Below are 25,007 nucleotides of genomic sequence, written 5' to 3' on the forward strand. Positions count from 1 at the left end.
TGTAAAAAACTCCAAACAAATAACTGTAGTCTAACATTCTAACATTCTACATTCAAGTTAATGTAATTTAATCTGATTATGACTTCAAACTGTCCCCAGCCCCAGACACGCAGTCCTCATGTCATTTCTACATAAGGCTGTTAACTGATATCCAATTTTCCAATAAATTGCTTAAGAGAATGATAATCAGTTAAAACACACCTGTACAGCATATGGCAGCCAAGCAATTTCTTTGACTTACTGCATTATTTTAATTAGGATTTTTTCCTACTTGATTATCAGTTCCAATTATAAAACAAGATTAATAATCCTGCTTCTGTGCTCTCCTCCACAGTACAGACACAGGTGCCACACTTCATTGCACTGCCCAGCATCCCTCCTGATATTGTACTGGGTCCAAATCCTTTTATCTGAACTGCTCATGTAATCTCTCTGTCTGTCTTTTGGCTCCTTGATCCGTTCTCATTGCTTCAGGCTGTGGCTGAATATTTTTCCTCTAGCAGTGACAGCAAAAATTATCACATGTTCAGACCCGAGAGAGAAACAGGTATGCATTCTTTAATCCCCTCCTGGTGCCTCACAGTTGGCCCTGAGCTCAGTAAGTTGCTTGCTGAGGTCACAGCTCTGCGACCTCTTGGCAGGGAATCTATGGCAGGGAGGCTTCTCTTTTCCAGAGAGGTAGGCTAGCAGCCAGGAGTTGAGGGTGGTTTTTTATTCCAGCCTTCTACTCTAAGAGTTCTGGGATATGATGACATAAGACCTTCTCTTAATTAGAAAGCAATCAGGAAGGGCTTCAAATCTGATAGCCTCTGTGAGCCAGCTAAGAGATAGCATGCATGGTGCCAAAAGCCTAGAGAGTAGATTGCACATTCCCAAGAGAAGGAGCATGAACAGAAACTCAGGCTTAGTAGTATCTGTCCCACCAACAGGACAGATTAGGCTGCCAGCAGGCTATGTCCAACAGGCTACATTAGGCTGCCTCCTTGCCCATGATTTCTTATGCACAGGGATTACCAGCCATACGCTTCACCCTCGCACATTATGATAACATAGATGTTTGTGAAGTGAAAACTGGAAATTGTAAAGAGAGACAGACACACATTGTTATCCTCACGCGTCTGGGAAACAGGAACAAGGAAACAATAGCATGATTGAGCTTTGATCACCATTTCAGAAACCTCTAAGGAAAATCCCCTTCTTTTGTTCACATGGGAAGCTCCAGAGATTATTCACCTTGTTGTACATGACGTCACTAAAAGCCCCTGAAATTTCACTGTTTCCTCCCACCTCAGATTCCTACACCCCTTCTGACCTCATGATGGGTAACGCTGAAGCTCTTACATCAACAGTTCTGGGCTCTCTTATCTGTCAGTGACCAGTCATATAATACAGTGACTAAGACAGATGAGAAACGTGGAGATGATTATGCAAGAGAGAAAACTACAGCCTGCCAAAAGCGTAGTGGCTTTGTCATTGACCCCAACCGAAAGCACACTGATTGTGGAGGCAGCCCTACTGCAACTACAGCTAGCAAACATGGAGAATGTCTTCAGGTCTGGTGTAAAACCAGATTGACAGTACTACCAAAATGCAATGTACAGGCAATCTCTTTGTCCATGTTAGTATCCTCAGCTGATTTATAATAGCTATTCTGTTCACTTGGAGCAACTTCCTTTTCAGAGAGTTAAAACGAAGTGTCTGGGACAGCCAAATTTGCTGAGGCCACGTGACTAGTGAGACCTCACAACAGCCAAAACAAAGAGGCCTGCCCTCTCCAACTTGTAGAGAGCTGTCACATCATTGTAACTCGATAGCATCTATACATTTTGGTTAGATAAGTTCATTGCATTTCAATATGACAGCTGAGAAACACATGGTACACCATTAGGATCATGTAACTTCCCATTAATTTGCACAATTAATGACATTCTTTTCCTCTGAGCTCTCATAAAAATCAGCTACTAGAACAAAATGGAGACACATATATTCAATCACTTGTACTTACTGTTACTGCTAGTGCTACTGCCAATGCTGTCATTCCTAAGGGAGCTGGCAGCAACAGGAGGAAACAAAAATGTTTTTGTGACAGCGACTCTGGAATCTAAATAGAAAATGAGTGTGTCAGCATTATGAAACTTAAAATACAGTTCCCTCTATATAAGACGATGGGCTATAGGGCTACTCTGATGTGGCTATAGGGCTGTTTTTCAAAATTGGATGTTTATAAAGTGGATTAAGCAAAAAAAGGCAGTTTCATTAAGAAGCAGTAGTGTCTACACACTGAGATGTTGCTGAATAGCTAATCTGGAAAAGCAACTGCTGCAAACAACCTCTTAGGTTATGGCACTGATCTACTAGTGGTGTAACTGTGCAACTGGATATGTTGCCTTAATTAAAAAGCTAATAGCTGTCACTAGAGACAGTAAAAGAAAAGATAATAAAAAACTTCCGTTTACTGGAAGGATGAGAAAAACTGCAGGAGCCTAACTTGAGCTTATTAAAATTTTTAAATGAAGTAAACATGGCCCTTTTCAGTAGAGGGGAGATGAATATGAAGATGACTTGAGGCTGCTGCAATTTGCAGCTTGTCCTGTCTTCCTGTCCTTTCAGTAGTGCAATCTTAGGCTCCTTTGTTGCCTTATAAAAACTAAAGAGAGCATTAAAAGAAGATAAGAGCAATGTAAAAAGACAATCCAGGATATATTTGGAATGAAAAGAAGCAGAGCGATGCACTGTGAGGTTATTTGGATTATATCAAGGAATGATGTCTCTAGGAATGATGACACTAGTTTTTCTGTCACATAGAATTTTACTTCAAGCAAAAATACAACCTTCAGTGTCAGTAGTAATTCTAACTTGCAGTAAAAAAGGTGACGTGGAGGTACAGTATCAGAACCTTAGTATCTCTGAAATTCAAGGAAAATCACCCATTTATATCTACTTAAATTCTTTTTCCCCAAAACAAGAGCCATCTTACCATTCTCTGGTGTTTCTACTGTTGAAGGCAGAATGCAGTCATTCTTATCCAGTGTGTCTGCAAACTCCTTGTAGACCTCAATGGTACTATTAAAGTGCCTAAAAAAATCCTCAGGAATGAAGCGACCTTCTTCATAAAGGTGACCATTTTCTTTTACAAAATCCTAGCATAAAATACAGAATTCAACTTGAAAGAAGGTCAAGAGAGATGCTCATTTCAATACCTCAAAAGATGATAAAAATATCCCATGATGACACGAAACAGTTTAAATTTTTAACCTGCAGAAGACCAGATTGGCTGTGTACAATCTTCATAAAACATACAAGTCTTCTGATCTGAGGATTTCAAATTAGCTTTGCAAATAGAAATTAATTATTAATGTAGTGTTGTAAAATTGCTAAGGAATGAAAGACAGTCTCCCATCCTACATTGAAAATGAAGAGATGTTTTTTAATTCCACTCATTTAAAAAAATACCTTGATTTCACATTACTTTGCAATGTTTCACATGATTCTTTTAATCTGAACACATGAAACCAACACAATCATTGGTATTGTCATTAAGAGAACAGGGAACAGAATACAATAGCTGAAATACACCACTGCACAGAAGCAGGCTGAGATCCCCGATAATGCACCTAAAAATAAGAGCAGGACTATAAACAAGGAAGCCCAATCACTCTGAGGCCTAACAGACAAGAGTGTTATGCCACACTAAACAATAAGATTGAGATCTATGTTAAGATGATTGAGAGTTATCTTTTTTTTTTTTTTTTACCTGATTCTGGCTTTCATAACAGCTGTTTCTTATGCCAGGAGGTCAAATTTGGCCTGGGATTAATCTGTACTCCCAAGAAGGAAGATAGCTGTAAGAATGTAGTTTAAATATGTCCTAAGGAAAACTTCCTGGTTTTGGCTCCAAAATTATTTTATATTTAATGCTGAAAGTACTAGACTAAAGATCATTTTTCTCTGAGGAAATCAATAGGTAGTTGTTTCTCTGAATTACAGGATATTTACTTTTCCATTCTACAAAATAAAATTCCTTTTCCCCAACCACATCCCAGCTGAGTGCTTTGAATCATCAGGACAAAAATAAAAAATAAATAAAAATTATATATACATTGAAGATTTGACAGAATTCAGTTTGAAATGGAAAGTAGGGAATGTCTAAATACTCTCACCAATGTAATGCAAATACATGACAAGGTTACATGGTTTTTCCTCTCTAAATGCACCTGAGTGTTTTAATTCATTTGATTCATTCTGAGTGTTGAAAAGGTACAATAACAACAGCTAAGAATTTAGTTGACAAAAATAAACATATATGGAAGATGAAATCCTTGCTCTAAAGAACATGATAGATTTTGCCTGTTTTATTCAGTGGAAAAAAACTTCAACTACTGAACTTACTTTTAATTACTGGTTATAGATATATAAGGGACTAGAAAATTAATTTCTCCCCCCCCCGCCCTTCACACAAGAGAATCAGCTGTCTTTTGGTGAGACACCTGGAATCCTTCCAGTTGTTGTAGGAATCCAGAAACACATGGAATGGGCTGATATGCTATGGTCTTTGCTGTGTCTTTGTATAAAAAAGTTCATTAAGCCATGGTGAAGCTTACAGAGCTTCACATACTAAGAATATATTAATAGCTTCAACCATATCATCTTTAAATTTACATTAAGATCACTAGCAAAATGAATCGTTCAAGCTGGGTGCACAAGGAAGATATCTACTCATTTCAAACAGTCCAGGATGAATGAATTATCCTAAATATGATGGTCACATTTTTGACTATTTAAATAACTGTATACAGGTCATTTTATACACTGTAATTCCCTGTAAGCCATTTTTGTTTGAAGCAAGAGATAACATCTAGCCAATGTTAGAACAGTGTAAACTGTTTCTAAACAAAGTAGGGTTTCAGAGGTACAGGAATAGAAATGAGAACAAATCTAAGGAAGCTTTGGACATTTTTAAACTACTACTGAGTACTGCATAACAGAAAGTAAGAATAAAAATATCCAGTATAAAAGCAGAAACTCTGTGTAAGATTACCTTGTTTTTATCAAAAGCAAGGCATGCCATAAGATCATTAATTATCCTTGTGAGATTATTGATAATTGAATAGTTGCTTAAAACATCTGACATATCTGAAATATCTGAAAATTTCTGGAGAAGATTATGTAGACTCCTTGAAAATTCAGGCACCATCAAATGCAACCAACAGTGATTAGGCTGTCAGGGGAAAAAAAGAGAAAAACAGAGGTAAATTAAATATCAGACTTCTGTAAAAACTGGTTAAGCAGCTCAATGTGTAAAAGTAGATTAGACTGTTCTTTCCAATTTAAATTATCTCAAGAGCCTAAATTAAAATTATTCTTCTTTAGTGTGGCCAACTTTCTCTTCAGTCCTTTTGGTCAAATTTCCATTCTCACTGATACTGACATATTTATGGTTGTCTGTTAAATGACATCTCTTCATTAAAATTCTTAATGAATGCCGAGTATCAGTCTGTTAAGAATTTGACCCTTGGGACATGTTACTATGAACCCTAATCCATGGTTTCATTAACATATTTATTTTATTCAAACATCTACTGCTTTAACAATTCCTTAAACCAATATCAGTTTTCATTTTACTATTGTTACCTTACATGACTCAGTTAACCCCAAAGATCCTTGATTTAAATTTCTTCTTTAAATTTCCATAAATATTTTGCATGAAATCCTTGTGTGCTTTCATGCACCTTTAAACTAGTTGGCTTAGTTAATTTCTTCTCTTCAGCTTTTTCACTAAATGCCATTACTGGGAATAGTTTCTAGATCTAAACAGTTTCTAGATCTTTTTTTCCCTGACAAAAGGTTTTCAATGACAAAAGCGTTCTGTGCAGCCTGTTGCTGTATGTGCCACTGGAATGGAGTTCAAATCCTTTCACTGACACCTATGCAATTAGTTTGCAGAAAAAGTTTGTACAGCTGTTCACATGACTGAAACCTTGTAATTCATCTTGCTGTCTTAGAGGGAGTCATTAACTTCTTTTAGTTAGATTTACATAACAGTAGGCAAATAGATAAAACAGTGGCCCAGCCCTGGAAAAACCCTAAGTCAATATGATCAGCAAAAATACAGGTAATGCACTAGTCACACTGCAACTCTTATCTGGAAATCCCTTCCCAATAAATGCTGAATTTTTACTGGTAAACGTTATGGGAATTTATTCCATATGTGAAGTTATTTTTTCCATTGTTGAAAATGTCTCAGGATCATTAAAGCCTTCCAGATACAAAAATCTTGGCCCAACAAAACCTAAGTACTCTCAGTATCACTAAACCAGTTTCCAACTGCTGCCCAGTGCATGGGCATCATCCACTGAATCCATCTCCTGCAATGCATAGCAAATGTTTGGTGATGTATACACTTCTAGGCTTAATCTCATTTTACTCAATTTCTTTAATAAACCCTCATACAGAATCTTTATTAAAAAAAAATTATCCACAGGTGTTGTTCTGCTTTGATGTGTGAATGTTTTTGACAAGAAAAAATACACTTCATGTTTTTGAAGAATAATCAGACTATTAGGCTTTCAGGCTTAGAGAACTAAATGTAAATACGTTGTTCAGCTCCATTTGACTTTCCACTTCTGTGTATGACTCTCTCACACAATGATAACAAGTGGAAAATCAGTGATACCACCTTCTGTAATTATGTCAACAATTACTTTTTCTTTAAGAATGAAACAAAAAGTGGAATGGATGGCATCTGGCCTAATTCAGCTTCCCTTTTTTCCTTCAAGCACAACAAGGTGAGGGGAGAGATAGAAGCAAATAAATCAGAGAAAGCTTGTTGAAACATACTCTGTTCAAGCAGCATATGTTGTGCCATGTCCCACTGCCACCACAAGAGAGACAATGCATTTTTTTCTTCTGCTTTGGTGTAGGAACACTGACACAGAACTACTGTGCTTCTCTGAACTGGAAACCCTTTTCCTCTGAGGTTTTGAGGGTGAGCATTCTCCTCTGGCAGGAACTAGAAGCTTGTTGCTTCTCCTAGTGAGCATTTGGCAATTCCAGCAGGGAGTCTATTTTGTTGCTCCCGCGGTTTAGCATGTGTGGGCGTCTCCTCTGAACTGTTCTCACCTAAAAAGCTCTATTTCATGAGAGCTCTAAGTTTTCTTTTCACTAATATCAAGCTGTGCAATCACTTGCTACCTCAATACCTACAAAAACAAGGATGAAACTGCTCAAATTGAAAAACTTGGTGTTTGCTAGGAGAAATGGAGGTTTAACTCTCAATTTTTTGTGTAAACTTTGACCAAGATTTACATTTTAGGGCAATTGCAAACCTGACTTCTCTTTTACTTCCATGTAGCTCTCAGTTAGCTTTTACTTTCTTCACCTATGTAACAGTTTGAAGTTTATATCATCTTCTGAATTCAGCCCCTGCTGCTGTCATCTTTGCCTTTTAACCTGCAGGCTAGATTACACAGTTCACTCTATGGAAGACTACTTTTAAAGCCGCTCAGTTGCCTTGAGCTCGTGCATAATGCAACAACCCTTCTCATTAATGGATTGGTCAGTCTGTTCCTGTTACATGCACTACACTGGCTTCCTGTCTGCTTTGCATTTACCCTGCCTTTCTACCTCTAGTCATCTATATTTGAGACTTGCTACTTCGGGTACACTACCCCCTTTATGCATGCACAGAAGATTGAAATCTATTGAAAAAATTGCAGAGCACCATTTCAATCCCTTCAGAGACAAAAAAAAGGGCATTTATTTAAGGCAAAGCTGTGGGTTTCCCAGCTTGCAGGAACCTTGCAGAACCCAGAGCAAAGCCTCTTTATTCAGCCAGCCTTTGCTGTGGTATGCATAACACAACCTGAAATTCCCAGAGAGAAATTTGGCAAAGTGGGATGTGAATACCTCTGCAAAGGCATGTGGCCAAGAGCCCAAGAGCCGCATCTCCCATTATGATGACTGAAAGTGGTGTACCAGTCAAGGGAACATGGAAATCTCAGCTCTGAACTTCTTCCTATTTATTTCTTGGCTGCTCGTCATAAATGTAAACTGGATCTAAGTTTCTGGATATGACGCATCAAGATGACATGGCATTTAAACTACAGAAAAGAATCTGCATATTGGCAGTCAAAACTGAACAACAGAGAGAGGCAAGAATTAGACAGTGAGAACAACCAGGACTCATCGCTCAAGCAGGCTGCCTGGCCTTCTTCAGTGACAACCTCTCCAGGAGTGCAGCGGAGGGAGCAGCCTCAATCCAGCCCAACAGCTACTGTGCTCATTCTGGAAGCTGGGGGAACAGCACTCAGGCTATGGTTGCCCTCCACAGACGTGAATCTCAACACATCAGGCACCAGAATCATTGAATTTCAAAAAGCACAGCAGTCAGGGAATGGTGGTAGCCAGTCTTACTTCCTTTTTCTCTGAATATTGGCCATTATAAGAAATGGAAATTTTTCCATTAGTTTTATTTATATAGGATCTAGTAGCTGAGATCCATAGCTTTTGTTTTGCAGAATTTTTCTCTCTAAAGAATAAAGTTTAAACTTTATTCTTTAAATTCTAAGTTTTAGTAGAAACTTCGAGCTTCCAACAAAACTCTTAACACTTCTACATCTGGCATAACCCTTCATAACCTCACAGCTCAGGGCCCTTCACTATCCCTCAGTCTCCTTTTTCTCCTCCCATATTCTTGTTATTCAGGACTAAGTATTGCTTCTGGCATCATTCTCCACTGTCAGTATGGAATATTGCTAGATTTGCTATAACGTTGTAGGATAGGATGCATTTTTAGATGTTTATCACACAGGAACTGGACTTTCCTAATGAAAACCTTGTAAGGACACAAAACCAGCTTCTTATATCTAGCAGATGATTTTCAGCTACTGATGTATGTACAGTGATTCATTCTTAAGACAAGCACAATATTGTTAAGTTTAACTGACAGAATCATCCTTTTCTTACTTTTTTCCTTTCCTTAAAACAATACAGCATTCAGCACAACTTGTACTTTCACCTTGTTTCTTTTTCTCCTTTTTCTTGCAGTGTATGCAACAACCAAGTGAGTATTTACAATACATCATTCTAAAATGTTTTTTTTGTTAAATTGAGGAAAACCAAAAAATACTTAGCAGATTAAGCAATAAGATAATATGATTTTAGTAGAAAATATTATAGAATTTTAAAGTATATAGATGATGCTTATTTAAAAGTATCACTATGTATTAAATATGGGATTATACAGAAAGAATAATACAAAGCAGGTTTGAAACCTTACTGTGTTGTTTAGTTACTGACGCTACCTTCTGTTGAACTTAGGGTTCTCCTTACTGGCTACTCACTATTTGTTGTGCTTTAATGGCATTTCCACTGGCTGAAACAAGAAGGCCATTGTTCAGTAGTTGCAAAGTACAATTAGAGAGAACCTCTGCAGGAAATTATTGGTTAAGAAATATTAATTTTCAACTGACACAATGAAATAATACTGTAGTTTGACGTTTTCCAGAAAAAATGGTTAAAAAATGTAATATGAAGAAACATTTTCCTAATATTCCGGTAATTTAAAAGATTTTAAGGGACTGTGGGAATCTCTCTACATTGTTTTTAAGTAAATACTTGGGAAGCATATGAAAAGTTAAATAACCAACATTTAACTGTAACTTACTAAGCCATGAGACTAGGCACAAAATGTTACAGCCATCACTGCTTTCAGTGGGCTATTTTGTTGGAATTAACTTGAAGTGGTTGTACATACCAGACTATCCATCTTTGGGACATATTTAAGGGTTATCATATAATCATTTGGGAGATTTCCAACCTACAATAGAAAGATAATAAAAATGTTATTACTGACTACACAAAACAACACAATTTCCACTATCGTATTCAACAAAAGCTATCAAATATTCAACAAAAATTTTCAGTAATTTGCCAGGTGCAGGTAAAGTTAAGGGTTTGCCTCCAGTAAAGGTGCAGGTAAAAAAGGTTACTTTCATACTTGGTTTCCTGTGGAACCGCTATTTATCCTTATTTGTTCACAAGTGAACCACTCTCCACTGTAATACACCCAGCTCTGATCTGATCATGTTCAATGCTACCACTTCGCAGCAGAAATAAAGTCAACAATGTATTGAGCAGTAGTGATATGAAGTTATTCATTCCTAGAGAAACTCCACTGCATTTTCATCTTTTAATGGCATGTCTTGAAGCGTTTACCTGACAATTTCTACAAAACCCCAACTGCTGTAGACAGTAGAGGACGCAGAGGTATCTAACCCTTTTTCCTTCAAATAATTTCCAACTTCAATATGCATCTGAACCTAAAGAAATACTTACTTGCCTTGTGCTTAGTTATACACCAGGTCAGAAAAACACTTGTTCACAACTTTATGAAATTTTTGAAGTTGTTCCTCCTAATAATGATGAGCAAAATAATTATTTCATAGCAATGTCCTAGGACAAAGGAGAACTTCCACACATGTTAGCTGAGTGTGGCTTTGCAGATGTGGGAGAGCATGGAGTGTGGTGCAGCGAAGACAAGGAGTGGAAGAAGGGTTCTTGTTGAATTACACAAACCAATCTGCCACAGATGGGATCCAACACTACTGTGAGACATGGTTGAACATCTGGGGAATGTGAAGAGTTGGGAGATGAACAGTCCAACAGTCTTCTGAAGTATTTTTTCAAAAAGTTTACCAATAATGCGATGCTTAATGATAGAGTAAATCTATTTTCTTTTGCATCAGTGAGAGATTCAATTAATGCTTCTCATCCTTGTTTGAAATCCATTTACTCAAAAACAATATGCACAGACATAGATCCTTTGGTGCAAAAGCATTTTTACTTCAGGTTAAAGATCATTCTGTTATGGTGATGGTTTTGATTTTGCTGCTATAGCAAACAACACAGGGATCTTTTTTTTCCCCGTGCAGTTTTTAGGTAATATTTTTTTGACAAAATATAATGTCTTATTTGTTAATTAAAATTTAGTTTCAAATAAATAAAAATTAAAACAGCTATTTCAAAATATTATGGTTCCAGAAATGATCAAGGACAATACTTATGCACAGTCAAACACAAGTGAATTCCAAATTTTTTTTTTATTATTTATCTGGGCTAAGTCACAACCTTTCAGTTCAGTCTCATTTATTTTCTCCTACAGCTTTAAAAAAAGCAATTGTTCTACAAATGATCCTGGTAAAATTCTTTCCAGAGATAAGTTTTTTCTTTTTTTTTTTATACCTACAGATTCCCAAAGCAGCAGTTCCAGAAGTGTCATTAAATTCTCTGTATTTCTATTTACCTGGAATTTGGAGGAGTTGATTCAACATGCTATAAATACTGAAAAATATTGCAATAAATTTGTTCTTTTTTTAGAGCATCTGATTTATTCTAAATCCTCATCCAAATTTTTTGTCTATTTTTCCTTTTTCTAAAAATATGGCATCATGACATACTAATGGGTAATCCAGTTTTTTTTCTAGCTTCCTTTGCGTGCCTAGAGAGGTAGGATTAGCAGCGCTTCAAGCAGCATAGATAGTGAAGATGCTACTCTATGTGTGAAGTTTCCCATACTCACTCTAGAGGGATTCCATACTTAGCAATATCAGCAAAAACACTGCTCTGTAAGAAAGGTCACTGGAAGATTAAATTTGTTCCATATCAATGAACACTACAAGAGTTGATATGCATTATGTATACAATCTACTTTCATGGCATGAGAGCCTGCGAAACACTTTCCATGCATAGTTAAAAAAAATTTAACTGCCCAAGAGCTCAACTTCTCAATCAAAGCTGGAGAATACAGCTCAGCCTCAGATATTTTTTTCCTTGACAGACTGTGAATCAGAAAAGATACTTTTGAATTTACTACTAAAAATGAAGATCATTGGGGAGAGCATGTCAAAGACAAAATATATGCCCTGCCTCAAGACGGAACTTGTTAGTTTTATCGACTAAACTCCACATCAGGTGCTTTGCTGGTAAATGATGGATCTCAGTCAAAGTGAGAGACTTATACTTGTGTCTCTCTTGGACTTCCTAACTCATACACAGCAAATAGGATAAAGCCCCTGATGCAAGAGTGAAGGATATGTCTATATTAAATCTGCCCATTTTGTACTCTCTTGCTTTCCTGAAATGAATCTTGACATTTCATCGAACGCTAGCCATCATTAGCGAGCTGATGAAATAATCCTGAAAGGAATGAACGTAGTCTGCACAGCCACTCAGTGCAAGGTGCCTGACTGCTGAGGCTTCCACAAGGAGCAGATGATGAGGGGGTTCTGACCTGCTGGAGCAAGGGTGGTTGGAAAACAACTGTCCCTTGAAATTCCCTGCATCCTTGAATGGTTTTTCTATTAGTTTCTCTACTCAATTCCTTAAGTACAGTGACTAATTCTGGGGGCCATAAAACACCTGCCTGCATGACTTACCTAGGTTTAAACAGAAGTAACAGTTTTGATGATTATAGAAAACATCAACAGATAACCTTGGAAAGGAATCCATAGAACTAAAGGAATTCTGCATTGCTGTTAAAATGTCACAATATCTTTATCTGATTTAGTGTGTGTATGTGATTGTAGAAATCTTATTAGGCTCTGAGAAAAGGTGAAGAGCAGGGAATCCACACTTATGTCTTCAAATACATATAAAATGAACACTAAGTGCTATATTCTCAGCTGTAACAAAATCTCAAACTCAGGAATGTAAGATTACTTTTGACATAGAGACATCTGAATATTTAATACAGCACTGTTAACATTGCATAACCCAAATATACTTTAAAAATATGCTCACAATCACATAGATGGGGAAAAGAAAAAATGATACAAAAGTGATTTGGGTTCCATAAACTACTCTTTCATCGCAACAGCAGACTTAAGAGAGATGACCTATCTCTGCAGTCACATGCTTTGAAATGAGGGTTACTGTTCTTGCAACTTCTCTTTATTGTGACTGTTCTGAAAATTATAAATAGACAAGCATAGATGTCATTATTTTTTTATACATATTTCAAAGATAAAGGAAGTAAATAAAATAAAAGTTACCTTTTCCCATTGCCAGTGTTTTCTTTTTTTACTCTGAGGCATATGATGGGAAAAAACATACTATGCTTTTGAATATCCTTTCTACCTCCCATTTCTCTCTACTTGTTTCCCTTTTCCTATTCTTTTCATGGAATCTGAGAATGGTTTGGGTTGGAAGGGACCTTAAAGATCATTTAGTTCCAACCCCTCTACCATGGACAAGGACAATTTCATTAGACCAGGTTGCTCAGAGCCCCATCCAACCTGGCCTTGACACTTCCAGAGATGGAGCATCCATAACTTCTCTAGGTAACCTGTTCCTGTGCCTCACGACCCTCACAATAAAGAATTTCGTCCTTATATCTAATCTAACCTGCCCCTCTTTCATTTTAGAGCCACTCCCCCTTGTTCTATTCCTAAATGCCCTTGTCAAAAGTGCCTCTCCAGCTCTTTGCACTTCTCTGTCTTCCTTACTGCATGCCTGGCTTTTCTTTTCCTGCAGTACCTTCCACTCTCTCTGCTTCTATCATCTCTACAATCTACTCCATCTCATCTGTTAATGAAGCAGTTAATAAAATCTTCATCATTTGGCTTAAGACAACATGCTAACGATTTCCGTTCACACTTCTTACAGTCACAGTGGCAGGTTATTTGCAAGATAACAACACTGGATAATTTTTTATAACCCCTTCACGCATGAGAGTTAGATCTATTTTAAAATAAATATCAAATGTTGGAGAGAGTGTAAAGTACATATTTACAGCAAAGATGTAATGTGAAAGCAAAGTATTTGAAACAGCATGTCTCAAACAAGCAACCTGGTCAGTAAATGCTGACTGTTATTTGGGCTTCCAACATTCAAAAGTAGAAAATTGCTTTAGAGAAGTAAATCATGGAAGAAGGGGTATCTTAGATTTAGTTGATGGACAAAACTAAAATATCTAGATATATTCTATACATACTGCAGAGTTCAGTGACAATTCTATTTTTATGCAGGTTTGATATTCATATTTAACAAATATATATACAACAGATTCCTAATTCTTATGCAAAATCTAAGTCACAATTACAGCAATGCAGCTTTCTGCTGACTTACTGTGCTGAAAAGAACAATGGGGACAGGCTTTATTGACAGGTGCTGCAATTACAGTTTTATAATACGGAACATTTGTTCATCAAGTAATGTGTTTCCCTCCAGACATCTTCATTAAAAAAGAAGCAGGAGTTCAAGTGATTAGTAGTGCAGAATGAATACTCTCTAAATACTTTCATTCTGTATAGGTATGAAATTGTGCTCTTTTAAAGTTCTCATTATTAAAAACCAAAAATGATTGTTCAGTTGTTCTTCGCTTCTTAAAATCATTTTACTTAGGGAATATTCTTCATATGACAAAATTATATTACATAGATGTTAATAAATTTAATCTTACAGAAAATACAAATCACTTTTTTAAGAACAGATATCAGTCTGGTTTGGTAAACCTTATTGTTATTGAATTTGCTCCCTCTTTATGATTCTATCTTCTGATGTAAGTCTAGCATGATGCTAGTGAAAATCCAGATTAAGACCACTGAAAACAAGTTACGCCACACATCTGTCCTCAATTTATTACTCAACACAAAGTTGATTAGGCAAATGACCCACATTTTCAGGCACTGCACAGCATGCCTTATTTATTCTCCAATAGCTTAGGCTTAGTAGACATCCCTGGTCTATATTCACAGAGCATCTTGACTGAGGCATGTACTTCTCATATCCCTATAATACAATACAGTTGAGCAGAACACAGTAACAGCCATGCTGAAGAGTTTTCTGAAAGCAATGATGGGGGTTTACAGTACTTGGAAGAAACCCAGTACCAAATAAAGGAAGGCCAGGTTGTAGGGAATTGTGGCACTGTTTTGAAAACTGCAGGTACGCTGCGGTAGAAATAGGGAAAAACATAGCAGGAATAAGAGAAATGAGGGACATGGATTCATGCTGCAAAGAATTTTAGCAAAACATAGGAAAAGCACGAGAATCTGCCTGGAGTACATCGAGGAGCATCTTTCCTGCGGCCACAGTATAACAGATACCATGGATATGATGAGAAGCTGGTACGAGAGGGCAAACTGAACATGTGTTACAACAACACAGGCAGTGTTAATAGTACCTTTGAAGATAAACCCAAGAAGCTTGCCACTGAGAGTGAAAAAAAAAAGGGAGGAACAGCTTGAAGGAAATAAGAAGATAAAGGGTCAGAGCAGCACGTTAACAGATAGAAGGGCAAAATTATGGAAGTCAAAGATAGAAAAAGACTTTTCATGGACTGGATTTTTATCCACCAAGAATTTGGAAGAAAAATTTACTTATATGGACAGAGAGCTACAAAAAACCCCACATTTTTTCCTATTGTGACAGGAAAAACAATGAAGGTTTAAAAAGTGAACTCAGAAGGGTCTATGAAGCATCAAGAGAAAAGGCCCAGGGAACACTAATATTCTGGAGACACAAAGAAATCATAATCTACCTCAGTGGAGAATTCAGACCAAACTGAATCTAGGCTGATATCTAAGAATTTGTGATGAGACAGGAGGAAGAGAGGCCAATATCCTAAGCTAAATGATGCAATTTGCACACTGCTGCCAAACAGATAGTTCATTGCACACAGATATGGGACTGTACTCATGACTGTGGACAAAAAGGTTTAAAGAACATGACAGTCTGTCCGAGAATAAAGCATTTAGAAACAACTATTGTATCACTGTTGGCAAGTGTGATGGAGCTTGTGGATAACATCACAATAAATTATGGGCAATAATTGTACACATAACATTACCTTCTCTGAAATCCTCTGCACTACAACTTGTTCTCAGTGTGAAAAAGGAGGACATTTTTTAAAGACACTATGTTCTACTAGCACAGGTTCTTTGGATCAGCAAAGAAATAAGACTTTCAAAGGTCAATAGGATCTCCAGTCAGAGGGAAAGTCTGTGAATCTAGTCTACACGGACTTCAGTAAAGCCTTTGATACTGTCTCCCACAGCATTATTCTGGGGAAGCTGACAGGTCATGGCACTCTTTGTTGCGGTGAAAACTGGCTGGATGGCCAGGACCAGAGAGTGGTGGTGAATGCTGTCACATCCAGTTGGCAGCCAGTCACTAGTAGTGTTCTCCAGGGATCAGCCCTGTTTAGTATCTTTATTGATGATTTGGTCAAGGGGATCAAAGGCACTCTCAGTCAGTTCACAGATGACACTATGTGGTCAGGTTGGTAGGATTGATCTACTGGAGGGTAGAAAGGCTCTGCAGAGCGACCTGGACAGGCTGGATTAATGGGCCGATACCAACTGTATGAGGTTCAATAAAGCAAATTGCCAGGTCCTGCACTTGGGTCACAACAACCCCATGCAGAGCTACAGGCTGGGGGAAGAGTGGCTGGAAAGTTGCCTGGAGAAAAAGGACCTGATGGTGCTAGTTGAGAGCCAGCTGAACATGAGACACCAGTGTGCCTAGGTGGTCAAGAAGGCCAATGGCATCCTGGTTTGTATCAGCAATAGTGTTGCCAGCAGTGATTGTCCCCATGTACTTGGCATTGGTGAGGCCACACCTTGAGTGCTGCGTCCAGTTCTGGGCTCCTCACTTCAAGGAAGACATTGATGTGCCGGAGTGTGTCCAGAAAAGGGCAATGAAGCTTGTGAAGGCTCTAGAGAGTAAGTCATATGAGAGATGTCTGAGAGGTTGTTTAGCCTGGAGAAAAGGAGGCTCAGGAGAAATCTTATCGCTCTCTACAATTATTTGAAAAGAGGTTGTAGCAAGATGGGGGTCATACTCTTCTCCCAGACAACTCCCAGAACAAGAGGAAATGGCCTCAAGCTGCGCAAGGGGAGGTTCAGGTTGGACATAAGGAAGAATTATTTCACTGAAAGGGTGGTTAAGCATTGGAACGGGCTGCCCAGTGAAGTGGTGGAGTCGCCATTCCTGAAAGTGTTCAAGAAACATCTGGACGCCACACTTAGTGCTACGGTTTAGTTGGCTTGGTGGTGTTCGGTCGAAGGTTGGACTTGTCTTAAGAGGTCTTTTCCAACCTTAATGATTCTAGGATTCTAATAAAGAACCCAACCACATATGGGTGCAATATCTAATTCTGAAGATAACACGTCATCAGAATATCATTCCTTAATTCAATGAGTATATTGTGTTTTGAAAAGTAGAAGTGGTACAAAACTTTTATTGTAATTTACATGAGTTGTAGGGTCTCCTGAACCATGGTTTTAAGCAACATAATGTTAGAGTCCCTATTAGATGTACTAAGGAAATAGTCCATATAGCATAAAATATTTTACTTGCTGCAAAGTGATGTGATCATTCAGTATTCTCTGTGTACTTCTCCCTTCTTGTATTTACACTGTCAGCTAATGATATTTTGTTTTAAAAGTATTTTAAATCTTATTATATATTTTTTTCATTTCATTCTCAGTGTCAATTTATCATGGTGTAGAGTTTCAAAAGAAAATGACCAATATCTACTATAGTCACATTAATTGAAACAAAGAGTTCTTATACTAAACTGAAGGTACTAAACTTATTTTCACCTTATCTTTTCAATTCTCAAGTGACTTTATTGAAATTGTTTCTGCAAATATTAATACAGACAAAACAGGGAGACAGACTTTCCTCAAAACCTTCTCTAACAACTCAAGAAACTCAAAACAAAGACAATCCATGTGTCTGGGCTTTGTATTTCCTGTATATCTTTGTTCTTTCTCCAATTCAAAATATCTTTGAACTTGCTAGTTAACTTCACCCAAATTTTGCATTTGGTAGGAAGATCTGAAAGGTATGGGTCTAAGTCACGAGAAGGACCATACAGCATTCTCATGGAGGAGCATCTGGAGGAGCTCAGCCCTACCCCACTCTGCTCAGGCTTGGCAGCAGAAGCACAGTGCAACCTGGACAGTTGGCAGTGGTTTTCTTGCAGGATATGCAGCACATATACCATAACAATCACCACACAAAGTCCTTTCTGCCCAGCCAGCAGCCCAAGTAAAAGGGGCTATAAATCCAGCAAGCACTGGTAGGCATCATGCCTCAGAGGCATGGGAGGGAACTAGTCACCATGCTGCATGTGTAGAACTAAGAGGGCATGTGGAGGGTAGGCGTATAGAAAAATAATGCTGTGGGGATATGTGCAGGAAGTGCAGCTGCTGGACTCCAGAAGACGACGTAGGAAGACAATTTGAAAAAAATTTTTACAAGATTAGGTTTTCTTTAGAATTTATCTCAAGAGCAAAGCTTGTTCAAAAGCAAAGATTGTCCAAGCTGCATGCAAATTTTTTGTAACCTGTATTTATACATTCTTAAGTTTAAATTGGACTAAAGGGAAAGTTAGAGCACTTGTTCTGAGGACACTTAAGTGACAAAAAAGTTATTGATAAGCCTGCACTGCACAATTTCACCAGCTCTCACAGGAATTCTTTTGGTTTTGCATGCTTTCAACAGATTTACATCAAAGCTTAATACTCTTCCAACAGATGAAATATTATCCGGAATAAATATGCCAATACTTCAAAATTTTGCCTAAAGAGACTAATTTGAAGCACTAAGAATTTGAGTAAGACTATAGAGTATCCCTAGAGATTTATGCTATGTGCCAATATGTATAAAAATGCTCAAAGAAGAAGAGTTAAGAACACTGCGCTGGCAACAAATGTTAGGGACTCCAACTTAAGTGTTTGATAATAATAACACTTGTGTCGCAACTCTTTTCCCACAATGAAACAAAAATTTTCAGCTAGATTCCATATGTAGATGAAGATATGCTTTTTAAGTGTTCAGTGTGTGTTATTTCTTAAAAACTTTGGTATTATATCCCACACTACTGCAAGTTAGCATAATTGCTGACTTCAGTGGAGTTAAATACCAACTGACATCAAAAGAAGATGTAGTTTTTCAGGTTAATATAGCAGTCAATTAAGTAGTTAAAATCTACTTAAATGAATTCAGTTCTTATATGAAGCTGTGAGTCCTTTAGACTTAAACTTCTGGGTACAGCAAGTAGAGAAACATTTAACGAGTGTAACCCACTCACACCTAAAGGCTGTAAAAGCTGTTCAATCGTTATTGTCTTGATTGCTACAAAGTTGTCTAACATCACACTAGTTTTACATATGGCACTAGTCTCATACACATGAAGTAAAGACTTTTGGTTCAATTCAGCTAGTTTGCCACCAGTCTGCTCCACACAAATCAGTAGCACACAGACAACCATCTTTCATCTGCCTGGGAAACAATCTGATCTGAAAGAATGTTTGATGAAATGAAGGCTGTTGACAATTTTTATTGAAGTTTGGAGTCAGGAAACCACATGTGTACATACACTCTGTCTTGGTCAAGGTCATCTCCTCAATGAACACTGAAACTACTCTCCAATCTTCGCAAAAAAGGTTTTGTTCAAGTGACAGATGTTGATGGATTAGTTTTTCTTTTAATATGCCACTGGTTCTAATATAGATTTACTAACTTCACTTAGAAATATAAGTGTCATTAGACACTAATTATTGTTTAATATAAAGAATAATTTAAAATAAAAGCTACTTACCAATTTTGTAATGTCATTCACATCATCTGTGACTGGATTCCCGCAGGAACTCTGGGCTTTGACAAGAGGATTAAGTAGGAGTAGTTGAAGACAAAAGCAAGTGATAATCCAAGTCTATTTAGTAAAAAAAAAAGAAAAAAAGAAAAAAAGAGACAAGAAACCCCAAGTAAGCAATCGCCAAATGTGAAGCAACTAGAGATTGTAGTAAGGTTTTTCATATATGAAATCTAGATGCAACAATACTCTTTATCTTTCACAAGGACACACTCATAACTTTATAATATAATCTTCATGGCACGAATCCATGGAAATGCACTTAACTGATCTTTTCTGGAAGTAACTATCTTTAGAATCTTTAAAGTAATAATGGAAAACTTGGTATCGAGCCATCAGATTACTTGCACAGGATCCTGCTTAATTTGAGTTTTTGTAAAATTTTCAGATACCAAAGAAGAGAAAGATATAAACTTTGCAATATTCTTTATCAACAAAATAAAGTTGACTAAATGCTTGTCATTCACCTGACAATGTATTCAATACATCTGCATCTCTAATGCAATAATGGTTGATAAGGAACGAAATTATACCAGACCACAGCAAGATAAAAGGAGAAAGTTCATAATCATAGCCATTTCATTTGAGTACTTAAACTGCAAGAAAACCCACAACTGGACTGTGCCCAAATACTGAGATCTCAAGCAGCACTGCAGTACATTTTCTCCAAGTGACATGCCCTGGCGTCTCAGAAGTGCCAGCTTGGCTTTGGCACTACATTCCCCTCCTAAATCCAATTAGAAACAGCAATGCAATGTACTCACACAGCCTTGCGAGACTCAGCCAGAAAAGTACCAGATAACTAGCTGTGATCCACCTGGGTGTCTCCTTGGCTACACTGCCTGAACTTCCTTGCCTTCTGTTGTTCCTTGTGCTTCACTGGTTTCCCACAGAGTCCTGTGCCAAGTTTAAGCTGCAGATCTTTATTTCCAGAATGTTAAAGCATTTAAGCTATGGATAATCAAAAGTTGCCTCAGGTTGTGAAGCTTCTTGTGCCAGCTGACTGAAGCTGTCAGCAAAAGCGGATGATGGTGTACATTTATGGCAAGTATGGAATTTGCCTGTGCAGGCTCCTCAGCCTCCACGAGGGAAGGACTGAGATCAGACTTTGCTTTTACACAAACCAAGATACATCTCAGCCCCTTCTGTTCCCTGTGACAGATAAAAAACACCAAGTCTCTAGCCTTACCTTCATACACTATCCAACCTTTCAATTTAAGACCAAAACAAATGAAACAACATAGACAAACTTTCTAGGAAAACAAGAAAAAAATCACAGATTAAAAAGATTAAGTATCATTATAGTAACCTAGAGGGCCTAAGAAAGTATGATAATAAAGATCGGTCGGGAACTACATAAACTTCACAGAACAGTGCCAGACACTTTACCTAAAAGAGCTTCAAGAGTAATCTCTCTTGTAACTCTTGTATCTATTCTACAAGTAAAACTGGTCATTTGCTTTCCTAGAATACAGCTTCCTGACTCATTTAGTTAAAACCACTGTGGGCTGTTGGTGGAAAAGACAATCCAGCCTCCTCTCCCTACTTCTTTCCCTGGCACTGGTGAGATGGTTTAGTCAATTATAGCAGGCGGTCAACTTCCATTTTTGTCTTCCTGTAGTATTTTTCAGATGGACCAGCTTTCTGATCCAAGTAACTGAGACAGCCAAAATGCTCTGTTAAGGATGGGACAAGCCAGGACTGGCCATTACAGTGCAGCCTGCATTCAGCTTTCCCTGAACTACCTGCAGGCATACACAGGACATACACAGAAAGAAATCAAAAATATTCCGAGTAAAGTGCACATTCAATATGCAACATGTTTTTTGAGAATGTCTCCTGCTTCAACAAAACTAGCATTTAGAAATACTTCTATTTTAATATTTGTACAAATAATTACTGAGCATAATTCCCTGTGTGAAGAATTGAGAATAATTTACAGTCTTTCTCACAAAATCTCTGTATATCTTATGCTATGCAAAGTTTTGCATTTATACATATACGAACAATCTGAGCTCTGGGGAGATTCAACGAAGATGCTGCTAGTCTCTGAAAGGATCTTTGAGAGCTCCTTGAAGTGTATAAGAGGTCAAAGCTGTTTAAGAACTACCTTGAAGCAATCAGAGAAACACGTCCCTCTCCTCATATAAGATCCAAAATCACAGAGGAAACCAAAGGGGACCTCATGTTGACAGACTATCTCTTCATTCACGATTTTTGGAACTAAATTGTTGGAAAAAGGCAAGAAGTTAATGACAACCAGTTCCAAAATTAACTACACTGCTTTCAATAATAAAAACCTCTGTAGTTCTACTTTCAGAGTTATACAGTACACTAGCAGTTACACTCAGTTGCCCTGGTGTGTTCCTTGGAAATAGAGTTCACACCAGAAACTGGAAATTTCTTTATTGGGTTCCTCAATATTGACTAGTAAGTAAAGATGGGATTTGCTCTCTAACTTGTGTCACAGTCATAGGATGATGTTTAACTTAACAATCAAATAATCAAAAAGTAACAAAACTCTTTAACTAGAAATACTTTTTTACCAGATCAATGAGTAATATTAATAAATGCAGTAGCACACTCCAAATAAAGTAAGAACTTTGATATGCATTGTAAATTTTCATACTTCTGAATCTAAAGAGAGTCCATACATGAAGCTTAAAATCACTACACATTTTATAATTATGCAAATCAATAAGAATGCATTTTCCCCTATGTAAATAATAGGATTTAAAAACATAGTAATTTTATAACTGCTATTAAAACCAAATGATTTGTAAATTTTGAAATTTGAGGTTTTTCTTGCTTATTTGCTCCCTATGTCATCCAACAGGAACTGAAAATCTTCAAAATACTGCTAGTTTCAACATGTCTATTATCCAAAATCCTTTATTTATTTGCACTTACAAAATATTTATATTACACATGCCTTCAGGCATGTTGTACGTAAAGACGGTACAGATCAAAGAGCTAAGCTATTTTTGCGTTATTTACTAATGACCAAACCTGCTGTTTGAGCAAAACTTGAATAGACTGAATTAAATCAAGGACAGAACAAAAGGGAACCTTAAACAATAGCTTTATAAATAGAGATGCCAGTTTCATACTTTACTAAGCATAAATAAAAGTTACCTACACAGCACTCACAACAGATTTCCATATATAATTACCTCTAAGTTAACATAGGATTTTTCAAAGCTGCCCTCAGGATTTAATCACACATCATATATTAGCATTACACTGAAGAACTATGGCAGACAGGAGGCAGACCCGTATATCAAAGTCTCCTCCTATTTTTGGCTCAAAAATTATTTAATTTTTCTTAGATTCTGTAATCTCTTAAATACTGAATATTTAAGTTTGTGAAAGGGAAAAAATCATGATTAGACTGAAAAGGATAATTAAAACTGAAGACTTCCAATATACACATTTGATAATTCTGAAAATGATTTGCACTATTGCTTGTAAGCCACAATGTAGAATTTCAGGAAATAGCATTTTAGAAGCTTAGCTAGCCATTCAATATGTTGAAGGCTATCCTTTCAGATGTAAAACAACATCCTTTTCATTTATATTCTTCATTTACCGTCTGAAGTGTTGACAAACGCTGCTGAATGAGCAGTTTAGCATCTCTTAATCAGCTGGTTAATGTTCAGCTAATTCCTTAAGTGGGAAGTAACAAGGGGAATACCACATTACTAAATAAGATAAATATTGGAAAGTTTGGACATTGCCAAATATCTAGTTTGTTCTGATAATGATTCTAATCACAACTAGGGAGAAATCATATAAAAAGAGAAATAATAAACCGCAAAGAGCACTAAACATAGGGAAAGGTAGTAACTACACAGATGAATGGGTTCTCCATTATAAAATTTCTTGCATTTAAGTCATATTAGCCACAGAACTTTTCAGCCTAGTTTTCTGAGCAAATCACCCAATTAACCACAACCAAGCCACAGCTGCAGTAGGGTTAGCTGACAATGTGGAAAAACATTTAACCTGGGCCAGGCTTCCAAATTTATTTTTCTATTTTGTTAATGCTGGGGTAGCAAAATCTCTTAATATCAGCTCATCAGAAAGTGTTTGCACGCTGCTTTGCTGAGACAGAGCTTGTGAACTTCTGCCACAGACAACATTGGTTGGTCAGTCATGGATAGCTAAAAATGTTCATACTTATGCCTCAAAAAGCCTTTTGTAAGGAGATTCAGAGAAAATGAAAATAGCAAGAAAGATATTTCTCATCTTCTTTTTTAAAACCACACAGCATTGCAATGTGTAAACGCATAGTAATTCTTTCCTACACCTACTAATTTATTTAGTTATTTAGCTGTGATAGAGATTAAATAATAAAAGTCATGGAAGAACTGTCTTTAACCAATTAAGAAATTAACTGTCAGCATGAAAAATCTTAAAATGAAAGAAGAGTATTTATACAGAATGTAATCCAATTCCCATTTTCATGGTATACAGTGATACCTTCATACCTGCAAACGACAGTGGTAACCTAATACATAGGTATTTAGGTATTTAGGTTGTGCCTAAATACTACTTAAATGCTAGACATTGCTCAAGTCCCCCAAGAAGTAAGTTAAGTTTGGAAAAAGAAGTCACCCACCCATGACCACTGGAAACAGTGAAGTATTTTGAGAATCACATTTGGAACTGGCAGTGTCCCTACACACTCTCAAGTACCCAGAAGAGTAGCTGAAGTAATCACTGTGTTAACACTAAGTTACACACAGCTGAAGCATTAAGTCTAGTGTACATCCACTGTCCATCAAAAGACTGGCACTGGTTTCACCAAATATAATAGCCTATCAGCTAGCGTGCTCACTAACAAGTGTCAGGCCTGGGTTAAGATTCCTATAAGGTAATTCCAACTCATGAGAGTTGGACTCTTCCTCTGGTATCTACCTTCTTATTACCATAGAATCATTTAGGTCAGAAAAGACCTCTAAGATCATCAAGTCCCACCATAACCCCAGCACTGCCAAGTCCACTGCTAAACCATATCTCTAAGCGCCACATCTACACATCTACCACTGAAGCTACTTTCCTATCTATGATGGCTTTCTGGATAAAAGGGGTAAGCTAGGTGTACACTGGTATTCCCATCCCTTATTTTTTAGAACATTTATGCATTTTATACTATCAAGACAAAACACAGAAAAAAATACATATTTACTGAACAGGTATCAGAAGGTTTATGTGTATCCTTGTCCCACACATGCGCTCCCACTGGGGACCTTAACTTCTGGAAAGCTCCCCAGTCACCAGTGAGTTTTCTTGAACAACATTTTAGCAGTACATTGAACAAAATGTTGGCTAGCTCCATTTC

General features: G+C 37.2%; 1 protein-coding gene across 2 annotated transcripts in view; it reads right to left on the reverse strand.

The window, feature by feature from the left end:
* The window catches only part of KITLG (KIT ligand), a 57,566-nt gene that overhangs the window by 12,628 nt on the left and 19,931 nt on the right, over positions 1-25,007 (reverse strand). For both annotated transcript variants that reach the window (XM_017804586.1, XM_017804585.1), the window contains exons 2-6: positions 19,610-19,723; positions 9,755-9,817; positions 5,039-5,218; positions 2,978-3,140; positions 2,006-2,101 (exon numbers count right to left, since the gene is read on the reverse strand). In XM_017804586.1, coding sequence (XP_017660075.1) covers positions 2,006-2,101; positions 2,978-3,140; positions 5,039-5,218; positions 9,755-9,817; positions 19,610-19,723 — 616 coding nt within the window. The remainder of the gene's footprint in view (positions 1-2,005; positions 2,102-2,977; positions 3,141-5,038; positions 5,219-9,754; positions 9,818-19,609; positions 19,724-25,007) is intronic.

This window comes from Lepidothrix coronata, unplaced genomic scaffold, assembly GCF_001604755.1.
Source record: "Lepidothrix coronata isolate B3197 unplaced genomic scaffold, Lepidothrix_coronata-1.0 Scaffold9, whole genome shotgun sequence".
Taxonomy (NCBI): Eukaryota; Metazoa; Chordata; class Aves; order Passeriformes; family Pipridae; genus Lepidothrix; species Lepidothrix coronata.